At 31.0% G+C, this 16622-nt stretch overlaps 1 protein-coding gene across 1 annotated transcript; it reads left to right on the plus strand.

Moving 5' to 3' along the window:
- Positions 1-7469: 7469 nt before the first annotated feature.
- LOC123227033 lies at positions 7470-10655 on the plus strand. Its single transcript, XM_044651646.1, has 3 exons — positions 7470-7811; positions 8454-8804; positions 9948-10655. Exons 1-3 carry the CDS (start codon positions 7572-7574, stop codon positions 10485-10487), a joined length of 1131 nt encoding a protein of 376 aa, XP_044507581.1. The 5' UTR covers positions 7470-7571; the 3' UTR covers positions 10488-10655.
- The last annotated feature ends 5967 nt before the right edge of the window (positions 10656-16622 follow it).

The following is a 16622-nucleotide window of genomic DNA, read 5'->3' on the forward strand; positions in this document are numbered from 1 at the left end:
CAAAAGTTCCAAAATTTGCATATTGGTTCTAATTATGTGAAAAAGTGAAACATTTTTTTAACCATGTATGACAACACATAACAAACATTTTAAATTCATATATGACAATATGTGGCATTTCAAACAGGCATACAATGAGTGAAACTCAAAAAATTACATCTTACCAAACAAATTTGGGAGATATGATTGACTAGTTTGTTCAATACCATGAGTTATCACTGTTATTTAAACCAACCAACCAAATTAAATCTGGTTGACCAAACTTTGAAAATCCAAAATTTGTGTTATACAAAATTCTAGATTTTCAACCATGCCATTGCATTTTCGTGGCTACACCCTTTGTTTGCGACACAACATGCCTAAATGCATTATCAACCAATCATTGTGCATAAAAATGCATTATGACACAATTTCTTGCAACAACATAAGATTGAATGACATTCAACGTAAAAATAATAAATTTATATTTTAACACTTATATTCATAAAAAGTCAACATAAAAGATCAAAACTATAAAATAGAAATATACATGTGGTAATATTGTGTGATCATGCAATAATATTCAACCACATACTCAAACAATAACAAAATCACAACCAACAACAATATATGCATTGATCCGTAATCCTTAGACTTTGATACCACTTGAAACGATTTATAAGGGCATATTTGAAAAAAAGCAATAGACTATTGGTCTTAATAACAATTTTCAAAATCCTTATAAGCCATAGGATACAAGGGAACAAAAATATGCATATAAAAACATAGATAAAAATCATACCATATGTTTGAAGGCTCCACCTATGATGAACTCTTACTAGCTTGCTCCCATAACTCCTCACAAGGTAGAAAGGATCGTATTTATCAACACAAAGACACCAAGAAAGCTACATGATGGTGAAAAGCCATTGAGGACACACATGAATGTTGGTTCATGTTAGAATTTGAGAATGAATGTGAAAAGAAAAGGAGAAGAATGAATTTCTTCTCTATTGTATGACAAATGACTACTTCAAATTAGTGAGATAAGTTTTTAATTTATACTAAATACTTAACTCTAATCAACACTCAAAAATATCACTTAAGCCCCTTGACTTTTGGGTCATTATGTTTGACCCATAAAGGTTAAAAATCCAACACTTAAATCTAACGAGTATAAATCCATCCATAATAGATTGTACTCAAATGAATTATTAATAGAGATCAAAATAATCACAATATAGAAGAACCATACAAGATTCACTATTTATGCAATATGCCTAAAAATTATCAATCTTGATAATCAACTTTTTTATTATGTATGACTCATAGGTTCTCGATCATATTGATAGAAAATCAAATCATGATTGATATACACTTAATTAGCCCTCTATTTACAAACCATGAGCTACTTTTAGCAAAATATCATGGATAGCAAAAGAATAGAGAATCAGCGAAAGACTTATTTTTACCTTTTAATGGTATGATTATCATACAACTGATTTTATCAATCAATAGGCTAAGACACATAAATATTATCTACCATTGATCATTCTTCACGTTGATTTTTGGTTAATCAAGCAATGAATGAGCTAATATTGGATCAAACACTAACCATTCCCACTATGACCATAAATTTTAATATGCTGTCATAACCAAACTGCACAATAAGATATCATCTCTTATACCCATGAATAATGAATCATATGCTAATCCACCATATCTCTAATACACTTCTTGATAAAGTCAATGAATACTATATTGATAACCTTAAAAAAGCCACGTAGGCCAATTGTTGCACAAGATGCTCCGATGATCTCAAATCAAAGGATCACATGCATCACTACTTATTAGTAGATTTATTCCATAAATACTAGGGACACTATTTATATAAAATCCTCTAGAGGGTCAATTTATGAACATGTAGACAATATATACCCATGCATTGTAATAAGTTGTCATAAAATTCCTCCAAAGACCAAAAAATAACTCCAAATGGTTGCAACTCTCTCTTTTCCTTATATAAAATCTGTCAATAACCGATATCACAATCATGAGTCCTTTTATGCATGTTTGTGCATCTAATTTTTAATCTCTAACGTGACACGATATCCATATTGTCCACATGGCATGCAGATGAACAAGCATGCATCCTCCATAAACAACCGCTAAACATCAACACATTTAATGAAATGACCAAAATAATCTTATGGCTTACCTGTGGGCATTATAGGCTCAAGTGCATGCACACACTTTACATGAAAGCATATCACCACACAGTTTTCATGAGACCAATCTTTATGCATGTTTTCCAAGTTTTAGGGTGTAGATATGTTTTGAAATTGATCTCATAGGACATGTGGGAGCTAGCAATACCATAGGTCATGTGAGGGGCTTAATCTTGTAGGATGTATAAGGACCTAGGATATTGTAGATCATGTGTGGAACCTATTTCATATTTTTAGTTTTCAAAACACCTATGAAAATATGTTTCTTATGGCAGTTTTCTTGAGAATGTTTCTATGAGGATTGTTACAAGAGGATCTTTGTAAGATTCTCTCTACACACGTCTACAGTAGGGTATAATTACGACAAAACAATTCAACAGTGTAAAGAAAGGAAATTATGTAGTTTTGCAATTCATATGGCCAATATGTCTAATTTATCTCAACTCAAACTAATCAACATAGAGGAAAAGTTTTCAAAAAAAATTTTGAAAGAAAAACGTTTTCACTAACAATTTTGCATATAAAGTGTCATCATAGTATAGGATCTAAAGATGCATCCTAGATGATTGAGAGAATGTACTAATAGTTACAAGACCGAAGGTGTTCCCTCTATGACTAAGCTATCATCAAAGTTCAGAGTCCAAATGTGTACTCTAAATAACCAAGTTTGGGTGGAATGAGATTACAAGTATTGAAAGGGAAAGTTATAGACATGTAAGATTAAGTTCTCCAACTTAGTAAGTGACTTATCACTCACTCTTTTTTCTTTCATGTTTTGCATGTAACAGGTGAGGATAATGGTTATAGTGCATCAAGTCAACGCAAGGATGAGCATGAGGGCAATTTTATCTTTTTATGTTTTATGAGTTTGTGTATTAATATTTATGACAATTTTCATGTTTTTATGTTAAACTACACACTTATGAGTAATTATGGATGATGGATATCTTTAAATGTTTTCGTTGTTGATTTAAGGCCATTTTGGTAAATTATATATGAAGTTTTATTTATGCCAATATTATTAAGTGTATAATACTATTTTAGTCAAGCTAAGTAGCACTTCTCTCCAAAAAATAGTACTTCTAAAAACGGGTATTACAAAAACCCTAGTTGTAATCACATCTCTAATGATGTTGATTCTCCATTCTCATTCATCTTCTGGTGAATCATTGGTAGGAATGGATAGACATTAGCAGACGACTCATGCTAATAGTGTTTTAAGTGATGTCGTTACCTCGATTATGTATCAAAATCATGACATAGAAGAAAGGTCATTGTCAAAAATGGTTCAAGCCTCAATTAAGCCTGAAAGTAATGTTAGTTGACAGCAAAGGTGAGCAAGTGGTGGCCTAGGTGATGTTGCCTTTGGAATTATGTTGTGAAATTGCGATTGAATGGAGAAAGCCTTGAATTGCAATGGTTAAGGCCTAAATTTAACTAGCAAATTGGCATGAAGGCAAAAATTGTTTCCTAAAATGAAACTTGACCCATGAAAACTAAAATTAGGAATTTTAGAGTTTAATTGCAAGATCTAATAAGTTAATGGAGAACCTTAATTTGACTTTTCTTCAAACCCTAATTTTTAAAATTTAGTAATTCGTGTTTGTCTTGGCTTAATTGAACCAAACCCTAAAATCAACAAATTTGAAATAGGATTATAACCCAACAAAACCTTAATTCAATTTAGAAAATTCATAAATGTATAACCTAATGCATCTATCTTTGTATCACATGTAAAATAAATTTAGATGATTAAAATAAATTAGTTTAATACAATTCACAGAATCATTATACTGGTTATAAAAGATTACAAAAATACTTGATGTGATGTGGATTTTTTTAAATTTATTTAAATACAGTGATCGATCTTCCCCTCTTAAACCTTATTTAATAACGACTTTTAAAACACTTCTTTAGATTTAGAGTGAAAACTTAGTCAATATTTAATAGTTTATTGGATTTTATCAAAAAATCAATAAACTTTAAAACCTTCTATCCAAATATGTCATGTTATTATCCATATGGATCATATCAAACCTACATGAAAATTTTTAATTATCATTATTAATATTAGTCTACATCATTAATATCTTACATAATAACAATCTCATCAATATCATAGAAACCCATTAAAGATCTAATAATCCCTAAAATATAAATTAATAGAACAATGTTATGTGTATACACTTTTGAATACACAAATAAGTATACATATGATATATCATCATATAATTAAATATTACTTTATTATTAATACAAAATTATCTCATTACTTAATAACACATATCGAGTATATATTCATTTATGTACTTAAAGTAGATACGCATAGTATTATTGAAATTAGGCCAAAGGACTTGTTTCCATCCAAGGTTTGGTCTATTCTCAAACTCTCATCTATTAAGTTTCAAGAACTCAAATACATACTTAGCATCCAACTTTTGTTAAAATTTTTCATTAGTTACAAAAGTAAAAATGTTATTTAACCAATAATATTAAAAAAACTAAAATTTTATCTCATTTTTTCTCTAAAAATTAACAATTTTCCTAAACTAAAGTTTGAATAGTTACATTTTCCCTCTTATGGGGCGTTTGGTTTGGGTAATGTTTGATTACAAAAATAGAAAGATTACATTGAAGATAGATTACTTATAAGATTACTGGGTATAAATGATTACTATGTTTGATAAAATTCGATAGGTATAAATAATTATTGTGTTTGGTTAAAGGCAATAAAAGATTACTAGTAAATTATTTTACTTAAATGCCCTTGAATATAATTATTTTTAAATCTTTTTTATATTATTTGTCATATTAATTAAAAATAAATTTATTTTTATCTCAAAAAATTAATAAATAATAATTTTTCTATAATAAACTCAAGATTACCCCAGTAATCTTTAAATACCTAAGGTGAAGGTGGTAATCAGATTACCACCTATATTACCTGTCACGTCAGCATTGGTAATAAAAGATTACTGTAATATTTTATTACTGACAAACTAAACAAGGGAATAAAAGATAGATTACCAAGGTAATAATAAATTCCCCCAACCAAACGCACCCTTAGGGTTTCATTCTTTCCCTTTGCTTCTCCAACATCTGCTCTCCAATCGACCTCTCATATCTTCTTCTTTGTGGGCACTATCTCCCACCTCCTGAATGAAAATGAATCGAAGATTGGGCCAAGACGAGATGAATTGAAGAAGAAAGGGCGACAGATCTTAGTCACAAATCGAAAATCCGTCATGCGATGAAACAAGATGAAAATATAACTTTTCAAAACTTAGAGAAGGAGAAAATTGTAAGATTTTAAAATTAAAGTGAAAAAATGAGATAAAATTTTATTTTTTTAACATTACTAATTAAATGATAATTATCACTTAAATTTAATAAATTTTGTTAACTTTAATAATGAATACATAAATATTTAAGTTTTTAAAATTTAATAAATAAGAATTTAAGAATAGAGTAAATATTGGAACGGAATAAATTTTTTGACCTCGAAATTAATATTATCCCCTTAAATCATATTATATAACTTTTTAATTATTATTAACATTAGTCCACATCATTAATGTGTTCAATAATAACGAAGTCATCAGTATAATGAGAAACGCTGACCGGGTACGTTCACGTGGATTAGTGCAATGAGTGGTGATAATTAAGCCTCAACATTCATTGATAGCCCTAACCTAACCAAACCAAGTCACAGAGAAAATCAATTAAAATTATGTACCAGACTACCGGTAAATTCATAATTACTACTTGGAAATTTGATGTGGAAACTTCACCTGCCTTGCCTCCCTTAAAAGCTCCTTCTTTTCCAATCCAATTAAATATTATTTGTCCACGCCCCATGTTTTTCTAATGTTCTGTTAGCCCTTCCATGTTTCAAATAGTAATTTAAAAAACTTTTATCGCGTTAGAGTAGTTTGAGTATCAAAAAAGAAAATTTTATGTATAAAAAAATATAAATTGAAGTCTTTTCTGATAATATATTAAAATCAAACTCTTAACTTATCTGATTCAATGATTATAAAATCAGTTATTAGACTCAAAACTTATTCTGGTTACCCACAAAATTTAGTAAACTCTTGAATATTTGTCTATCAAAATTGAGCATGTATTAAGTTATTGATTTCAAGGTTAACTTTTCAAATTAAGAAAGATTAAACCTTTGAAAGTAATTTATACTCTTTGTAATTAAAAAGAGTTGGTGTACTTACTAGTCATTTTCAATAATTTAAAAAGAAAAAACTCTAAAATCAAATTAAATACAAATAATTTTCACCTATTTAAAGGTGCTTTCAATCCACATCAAGAAACATAAATAATAGGTAAAGTCGAAAATATCTTTGTCATTTTTTAATATTTAAAAAAAAAATATTATTTTTTATATTATTTGCCTTATCTTTATTAATAATAAAAAATATTAAAATTTTTAATTATTTACCATTAAAATAAAATAATATTAATAATAAAAAATAAGATTCTTCTGTTACCATTAACTGTGTAGCCCTGAATAAGGATAGTAACAGGGAGAAGATCTCAATCTCCATCTTCATCTTCATCTTCGTCTTTATAAGAAATATCAATCTTCGTTCTCGTTACAAGGATAACAAAAATTCTTCGTCTTTTACTCGTGAAGAAAAATCTTTTTTCTATTTCTTTCTCGTTTTAATAGAGAAAAATCTTTTTCTTATACTCTTTAAACACAACATAAATATATTAAATAACAAAATTAACTAACATTAAAATTAACTTATTATTTCAGATATCATAAATATCATATATAAACCACATTAATATACATAATAAAAATATAAATTAATACAAAAAATAAATAATTTAAAATAATAAAGATATATTAATATTTTAAATAAAAAATATTTATATAAAAGGATCAAGATGGGGATAAGGGCAGAGTAGAATAGGGTAGGGATAAGACAAAACAGAGTGGAAATACATGTATTTCTATCCCTGACCCATCTCCAATAATTATAGAGGTATTTTTTGTCTTCATTCTTATCTCTTTTTTCGTTTCTATTTGGAAATTCTCTCTCCATTATGATAGAAGAGAGTTAAAAACTCTAAATTCATAACAAAATTACCAATATGGATAGCACTTATTTCTTCCTTTTAATATTGCTTGAACAGAAAAAAAAAATAAATAAAAAGGAAAAGGAAATAAAAACTGCACCACGCGCCTCAAAGGTGAGTGTGTAAAAAAGTGGGAGGAAACAAATCAAAGAAGTTCCCTGTTAAGCTGCACTAATCACATTTTTCTTCTTCAGCTGCTTCCGTTAGCATTCTCTCTTTCTCTCTGGCTCTGCAGAAGTGACAAATTTTGAAGCTTATGAAACGATGAGTCGTCTGGCACCATTATCAGAAGAACCCATTAACGATGAAGATCAAGACTTCTCCGTCTCAAACTCCTCCTCTTCCTCTTCTTCCAACAAGAAGCCTAATTCGTGGAAGAACTGGCTCAAAACCCACTTATCCCTTCTAGTTTTCACCAAAAAATCTGACCTCAAAATCCTATTGAGCGTCCTCGGTTGCCCTCTCTTCCCCGTCCCCGTTCTTCCCAAACACCCCCTCAATGAGGTAACTTCACTCCACTCTTACTGCATTTCATAATATTGATTGACCTGTTTTGCTCTTATTCTAGCTAGTTCAATTAGTTGGATCTTTTACTTACAAGCTAAATTCTTTTTTTTTTTTTTAACATCAAATCCTGTGTACACTTCTTAAGATCCAATTTCGCATCATAAATAATATAAAAAAATTTTGTTTACACTATATGAATATACTAGATGTTTTAGAATGGAATCCTGCTTAAACATGGTTTTTTTTATAAATTTTATTTATTTTCTAGGGGATAATGTTCCATATTTTGCTTTCTTTCTACGTTATTTTATTTTGACTTGAAAGTAAATCAAAGAAAGCGTTCAAAAGAGGATAATGGAACCCAGCATTTTTGTGGGGTAGTTTTAATGTCTACATATTATATTTATTCAGACGTACATGCCGAAATAATTAAGTTGCTAGAGCTAGACTGATTGGATTAACTAATTATAAATTAGATGGGATGTGAATTTAAATGCCTTCACATGACTTTGATTAAGATTAATGACTTTACCTACTTCTACCTGGCTAAAACCTTCTTTCTTCAATGCCCTTTGACTAAAAGAAAATTAATTTTTACTCAATATTATTTTAATGAGATATATATGTTAAATGTTATAGGTATCATCATCTGCACAATACATCATACAACACTTTATGGCGGCAACAGGGTGTCGAAAATTGGAAGGGGGAGTGAAGAACATTTTTGCAACTGGGAAAGTTACTATGGCAATGGGGGATGAATTTGGGGCTTCCACTGCCTCAATTGGTGGTGGTGGTGGAGGAGGAGTTTCACAAAAGGGGTGTTTTGTAATGTGGCAAATGTTTCCTGATAAGTGGCTCATTGAACTTGTTGTGGGTGGTCACAAAGTTATAGCTGGTAGTGACGGAAATGTAGCATGGCGGCACACACCATGGCTCAGTGCACATGCCGCCAAGGGCGGTGTCCGCCCTCTTCGACGTGCTCTTCAGGCAAGTTTCATAATTCGTCTTTGATTTTTTTTTGCATATTACTGTAGAGGTAAATTTTTTATTTTGGTAATCCTTGATGAAACTAGTAAAATTTATTATAATGTTGAAATAAAGAAATGTTTTTTAGTGGTAAATATAAATATTTGTCTTGTGATAAAGGTTTAGGATAATAATTTCAAAACATAAAGAATTTTGTTGGTATATTTTCTATATTAAGATCTCATTATAATTAGATTAAAGTAAGTGTCATACTCAGAGTATTCTCATGGGGTTTGAGGATTTTGATTGTTAGAAATTAAGTGGATTTATTATAAATTAAAAAGAAAATCTTATACATACATACATACATACATACAATATATATATATATATATATATATATATATATATATATATATATATATATATATATATAAATCAATCAGTTATTGGTTGACATACCCATGATTGGTCGGTTGTATCATGCATCTTCTATATAGAAGATTCTCTGGGGAATTTGAGGTCATTGCATATGTAAGGGGTTCAACCAAAACCAGGGTTTAGTTTATAAGAATCCAAACCTTAGGGGTAGCTACTGAAATTTCCCTTAGGTTCATCAGATCAGAAACCCCTTTTCTTATTTATTTATTTCTCCTTCAACGTATCTTTGTCAGCAGCAATTTTCAAACAAGGTTGTTATTTTGGTAGTTTGAATTTATGTATATATTATTTTTCTGCCTGTATAATAAAATAAAAAATTCTTACTACCATATTTGGTTATCCTTTCGAGTAATAATAATAATGAATTAAATATTAATCACCCTCACCCAACTTAGATCTTGGCATGTGTGACCATTGAGATAATATATATATATATATATAGGGTTGTCAGAAGTCACTTAAAAAATAGTTGTCAGAAGAACTTATTTAATAAGTGCTTTTAGTGATTATATTCTTTAATTTGAAATATTTCACACCTAAAATCCAAGATGTGTCTGTTGATTTGATACCAAAGTTTACCTGGAAGAATAAATTTTTGTGAGTAAATTTTTCACACAATTATGTTGAACTCATTTTCATTTTCTCTAAAGAAAAAACTAATTTTTTGTGAAACATAGAATAAGTTGTGGTTGTGTTAAGAGTTGAAGTTTGAGGTTGATGCAGGGAATGGATCCAATAGCGGTATCCAACATATTTTCGACGGCACAGTACATTGGGGAGAAGCAAATTTGCGGGATGGACTGTTTTGTGTTGAAGTTATCTGCTAACCAATCTGAGCTTGCTGATAGAGGTGATAGCACAGCAGAAATGATCAAGCATGTCATATTTGGTTACTTCAGCCAAAGAAGTGGGCTACTGGTGTTTTTAGAGGACTCATATTTAACCAGAATTCAGGCCCCTGGAACCCAACCAACTTACTGGGAAACCTCCATGGCTACAAGAATTGAAGATTACAGGGCAATTGAAGGTGTGATGATAGCTCACGCTGGTCAGTCAAGCGTTATCATCACGAGATTTGGGGATAATCTCAAGGCAGGGCTTTCCATTACGCGCATGGAGGAGGTCTGGATGATCGATGATCTTGCATTCAATGTTGCCGGGTTGTCGATGGATTGTTTCATCCCTCCTAAAGAAGTTCAGAAAGATTCTTGTTTGCCAGATGAAAATGTTGATTGTTTAAGATCATCATCATCATTGCTTTGATCATGCACGTATTAATTGCTTGTCATTTGACCTTTAACTAGAGTAACAACCGAAAAATATTGCCTCCACATATATATATTTGTAATGTGTAAATTACTTCAAGTTCTTTTTGTTTAGATGTTGAAGAGAGAAGTTCTGTGATATTCAAATCAAGCAGTAATTCTTCAAGCTTTGGGTATATATCATTCTCTTTTAAGGAGGTTGATTTTTAAAGCAACTATATTAAAACGAAAAAAAAGAGACTTGTTCCTAACGTGAGTAAATGGATTGAACTGTCTTTTAAGTTTTTTTAAGGGAAAAGGACTATTTCCTATTCAAATTTTAGCCCAATCTTAAATTCACATTTATGGGAGATGAAAGACTCAAACTCCTACTTATAGTCAAACTGTCATCCAAATTTTTAGTTAAAGACAGGAGTAAAATTATTATTTTATCTATAAATTTTAAAATTTTTATCATTTCCCCCCTCCAGGTTTTAAAAACTAACACCTCAACGAATTCTCAAAGTTTGAAAAGTTTAGATTACACTTTTAGGGCTTGCTTCTTTCTCCGACCAACACCAACGATCGACACTTTCCATCGATCTCCTATATCCGGCTATAAAAGATGACGAAGGACAACCCTTCGTCGCCCAGATTTGAACGATGCAAAGAGCAATGAAGGCATCGTCTAGGTGGTGCAATGAAGAGATGCACTATTCAATGAAGAGATATTTACCTCTTCGTCACACCACTTTTGTCACACTAGGAGAAAGAGGAGGCTGGAGACGATACCAAAAGATAAAGTTGAAGAGTGAGGGTAAAATTATTGTTTTTGAAAGTTATGAGGGGCGGCTAAGTTTGAAAAAATATGGAAACCCTAGGTTTGGGGTGAAAATGTTACTTTTTAAAATTTGAAAAATTTAGGTAAAAGTAAAATGTTAGTTTCTAAAACCTAAAGGGGGGGGGGGGACTAAAAAACTTTATAATTTTTTAGTATAAACAATAAAATGACTATTTTACCTTTCATTTTAATAGAAAAAATTAATAGAAATTTGATCATAGGTGGAAGTTTACGTTTTTCATCTCTCATGGGTGTGGGTTGAGATTGAGTTAAAATTTGGGTGGAAAACAGTCTTTTTCCCTTTTTTAACCATTACAAATGTTGGGGTTTAAGAAAAATGGATAATTAATTTAATTAGTCAAATTAGAGGGGGTTATTGTCAAGAAGGCTTATACAAATACAACCAAGAAAATGAGACATGCCGCATTTGCTCTTGTATAGAAAGAATGGTTGACCATTATTGACTTTATTTGAAATTTGTCTATCTCGTCTAGAGGTGTTTAAAACAGGTTAACCAAACCGGTTTATAATTTTTTGAATCAAACCAAATTTTCAATTTAAAAAAAATCATGATCTGAAACCAAACTAATTTAAAAATTAACTAATTTCGAACATAACTGAAAATACTAATTAACCAAACCAAATTTTCAGTTAACTAGTTTTTGAACCAAAATTCAAATAATTGTCATATTTTATTATTTTTTTCAATTTTTTTGAAAATATATTCAATAATTTATTAATATTTTATTCAACATTTTAAAAACTAGTTCAGTTTGGTTAACTGATTTTAAAAATTAGACATTGGTAACCGAACCAAAAGTCTATTTTTCTATATTTGTTAATCAATATCCAAACTAGTTTTTTAAATAACCTATTTTTTTATTCAATTTTCGGTTCAAAAATTGGTTCGGTTTGGTTATCAAATAATTTTGAACACCCTTAATCTCACCAATCAATCCATGGATTTTAAAGCCAAAATTCATTCAAATTCTTTTCAAAATTTTGGTTACAATGGATTATAAGGTTAGTATTAACAGATGGCCAAACGACTATTTCCCACCCAAGGTATGCTGTAATGACAAGTTTCCCCCCTTTAACTATGGAAATACCAAACACCCACCCATGGCCAGTTAAATTTAACAGAACCCTAACGCCTGAAAATTTTATCTCCTTTTGCCCCCCTAAAGTTTGAAAACAAAAATTTCCCCCCAGCCTAAGTTTAAGAAAATGGCAGTTTCACCCTAGGGTTTGGTTTTGAAATCTCCGGCGACCTCTCCGGCTCCGTTGCCGACGGCTTCTCCCTCCCGAAGAATCCTCTCCTTCCGGTGATCGGTTTCCTCCCATTTGGAGGCCCGATCGTCGCCGGAAAAGCGGTGGGAGACGAAGAACTTCGTCGGGGAAGACGAAGTTCTTCGTCTTCCCAGACGAAGACGAAGCCGTCGTCTTCGTCTGGGAAGACGATCGGCTTCCCAGGGAAGACAACCGTCTTCTTCTGGGAAGACGAAGAACTTCGTCTTCCCCGACGAAGTTCTTCGTCTCCCACCGCTTTTCCGGCGACGATCGGGCCTCCAAATGGGAGGAAACCGATCACCGGAAGGAGAGGATTCTTCGGGAGGGAGAAGCCGTCGGCAACGGAGCCGGAGAGGTCGCCGGAGATTTCAAAACCAAACCCTAGGGTGAAACTGCCATTTTCTTAAACTTAGGCTGGGGGGAAATTTTTGTTTTCAAACTTTAGGGGGGCAAAAGGAAATTATATTTTAGTTTATTTTTTAATATTATAGAGAAAATGACAATTTTACCCTTAACCCCGTTACTTTTAACTGGCCATGGGTGGGTGTTTGGTATTTCCATAGTTAAAGGGGGGAAACTTGTCATTACAGCATACCTTGGGTGGGAAATAGTCGTTTGGCCTTAACAGATTTAATAGTTTATTTTAACATTACAGTGAAGTTTTGCATTTATGTGTAAGTTATCAAATTTTGCTATAAATGTCACATCTTTTTAGTTGAACTTAGTTGTTAATTGATCAAAAAATGTTTTCCATTAGACTAGGGTTGTGATTTTTGGCTTGAAACTGTGCGTTTGATTGAAAAACAGTAGATTTTCAATGGATAGGAAATTTAGACTTTCTATTTATATTATTGAATTTTGCTTATGAATGTAACAGTTTTTAAATTGAAATTAGTTATTAGTTTATTATAAAATATTTTTGGTCAATTTATGATGTGATTTGTGGCTTAAAACCATAATTTCGTCAAGAAAATTGCTAATTTTCTATTCGGTAGATATGAGACCAATTGGGTAAATCAAGTATCGACACATTTCATCAAACAAGAGGGTATGTAGTAGGCGCTACACCTACTAGGGGCAATTTGCAAATTATGGGCGTAACGCCTAAAGGAGGTACCGATATATTTCAACCAAGGAGTAAACTAATTTTTTATACCTTTTTTTTTGTAAATTTATTTATAAAGTATGATAGTTAAATTTTTTTTAATGTTTTATTTGTTTTGAGAGTTAATTTAATGAAATTTTTATTTTTTTTTTTAAAAAGATAAAAATTGAGAGCAAAAAGATTAAGGGAATAACACATATCACAAATTACAAGATTGAGGGAGAGATAATCCACATAGTGCAACTCTTTAAGGTGCAATTAACCATATAAGGACATAAAAGACACTATAAACAAGGTTGTTATATAAGCTAAGTGAAAGTCAAAGAAAGATTTTCCGTAAGGCTTGCTTTTGACCTTTTCAGGGATACTGTTCGTAGAGATTAGACCTTCACACCTTCCATTAAACTCATCTCCCTCACTTTCTTGCATAACTACTTTATGTGGACTTGTTTCAATGTGAGTTGTATCATCAAACTCAAAATCTTCCACTGGAATATTGTTCATCTTTTTATAACATCTCATCCCAAAAATCCTATCCTTCTGAGTAAAATACTACTAAATATATATCATGCATATTAAGTGTTCATAACCAATATGCATGGTATCTAATGAATTGAATAAACTCAAATTTTAATCAATAATAACAAATATTATTACGTCATTAATTCAATCTCAAACATCTTTATCAAAATCTCAATTGTGCGTACTAATAAAATCCAATCATCTCTTGATCATAATCATAATATAAATAAATTTTATATGAGTTAGATGCATGTCACTCCATTGTAACACCTTTAAGTATACTCTAGGGAATTTTTACCCTTTTCCTAAACTTAGTTTTGAATCTAAAATGAGTTGGGCTGAAGTTGAAATTAGAATTTTTATTTTAGTCTAATATGCAGTCGTGCATGGTAATGCATGCTCATACGTTAATTGTCACATGGACAACCCATGCAGGTTGCCACACTAGCAAAAGAAAAGATGTACGCTTGTACATCACATTTGTGCATGAGTCATGTTTAGGGATAAATTTTAGAAAGAAAAGGAAAACGAAACATATATATTGTTAAAACAATCCATTATATTACCAATCAAACAATCCCACCAATCAAGTCATCATCAATCAACCCATCTATTATATTATCAATCAAGCAACAATCAAGCAATCCTACAAATCAAGTTGTCATCAATTAATCCCAAAGATCAAACAATTCTACCAATCAAATCAACAATCAATCAATCATCAAGAAATTAATTTTTTGTATTTTCCTTTTTGTACCTTATTGATACTAGTCTTTTGTATATGAATTCATATACTCATATACAAGAAATACAATTTTTTTCATATACTTTATCATAGTATCAGAACCACTTACTGTGGTTTCAATATCTCTTCTCTTGAAGTTGATTTTGAGTTCGTAAATTTCTTCTTTTCTTTTCATCTTGTCTTAAGTGCAAACTAATGTATCTCAACCTATTTTCATCATCCTAAACTACACCAACTACAATCATTAGGCCCAATCCATGCATAACTTTTTAAAGATTGCTTGATGTGGAGATATGTCATCAATGAAAAGTGCAAACCTGAAAAGAAGCATGGCAAATTCTAAGAAGAGTTTGAGACTCAACTTGAACAGTGGAATTGCAACAATTTCAAGATTGTATCTTGGATTTCAAGTACTTCGGTAACATTCATCAACATTTTCTTTGGTCGATTTGAAGGTGCCAAGGATCTTTGGGATTTTCTTACTCAACGATTTTCATCTAGTGATCTTGCTCACACATATCAAATTCAAGTCAAACTTCATGATTTAAAGTAACAAATTGGTGAGTCAATTAATGATTTTCCTTTTAAAATATCTACTTTGTGGGACCAATTAAGTTTGTCCAAGCCTAAATAGATACATGACGATGATGTTGAGCTCTATATCTAATATTGTGATAAACAACAATTAGATAAGTTTCTTATGGTTTTTCATGAAAATTTTGAATCAATTCGTGTTTCACCATTACATCACCATCCTTCACCAACATTGGATATAGTTATAGCAGAATTAATCTTTGAAGAAATACGCATGCAGATTTAGATTACAACTTTAGTATTTCGGGTCTTGCACTTATTACAACTATAGGAGGTTCAAAATATTTTGTTATATTTATGGATGATTGTTCTCTGTTTACTTGAATATATGTTTTACATAATCGTTCTCACCTATTTGATGTCTATGAGGAGTTTGTCAGCATGATTAAAATGGTTTAGTTGAGCGAAAATATAGACATATCCTTGAAACCATTTGTTCTCCTCTTATTGCTTCTAGAGCATTTTTGGGGAGAAGCAACATTCACTGTTGTGTATACCATCAACCATTTGCCTTCATCTATCCTTGGCAATCAGAATCCTTATGAGCATCTTTGTGGTATTCTGTCGCATTATACACTCTTTCATGTTTTTTGGTTATGCATGTTTTGTTTATCTCTAACCTCATGAAAGAACGAAACTTTAACCTCCATCTAGATTATATTGTTTTCTTAGTTATAATTTGGAACATAAAGGTTATAAGTGTTATGATCCTGTTTCTAGGCGTTTGCATATCTTATGACTTGTCACATTTAGGAACATAGGAGGTTCTCTAAAATTACATCCTTTGAGTCCATAACTCAACCTACAACTCTCTTATTTACATATTTGTGTTTAGAACCATTTCCATATTCTATAATAAGTACATTGATTAACCTTACTCCACAACCTTCTGATATGTCTAGGCAATCTATGGAATCCTCACAACAAAATCATTCTCCTGAGTTCACAAATCATTTATGTCCCACTAGGGTAAGACAACATCCTACTCATCTTTGTGATTATCATTGTTATGCTACCATCTACTCCCTACATGAACCTTGCACTTTTCACGAGACCT

This window comes from Mangifera indica, chromosome 10 (genome assembly GCF_011075055.1).
Source record: "Mangifera indica cultivar Alphonso chromosome 10, CATAS_Mindica_2.1, whole genome shotgun sequence".
NCBI lineage: Eukaryota > Viridiplantae > Streptophyta > Magnoliopsida > Sapindales > Anacardiaceae > Mangifera > Mangifera indica.

Coding starts and splice junctions, on each gene's coding strand:
- LOC123227033 (XM_044651646.1), top strand. CDS start 7,572: ATGAGTCGTCTGGCACCATTATCAGAAGAACCCATTAACGATGAAGAT. Junction 7,812..8,453: donor CCAAACACCCCCTCAATGAG/GTAACTTCACTC, acceptor TAAATGTTATAG/GTATCATCATCTGCACAATA. Junction 8,805..9,947: donor CTCTTCGACGTGCTCTTCAG/GCAAGTTTCATA, acceptor AGGTTGATGCAG/GGAATGGATCCAATAGCGGT.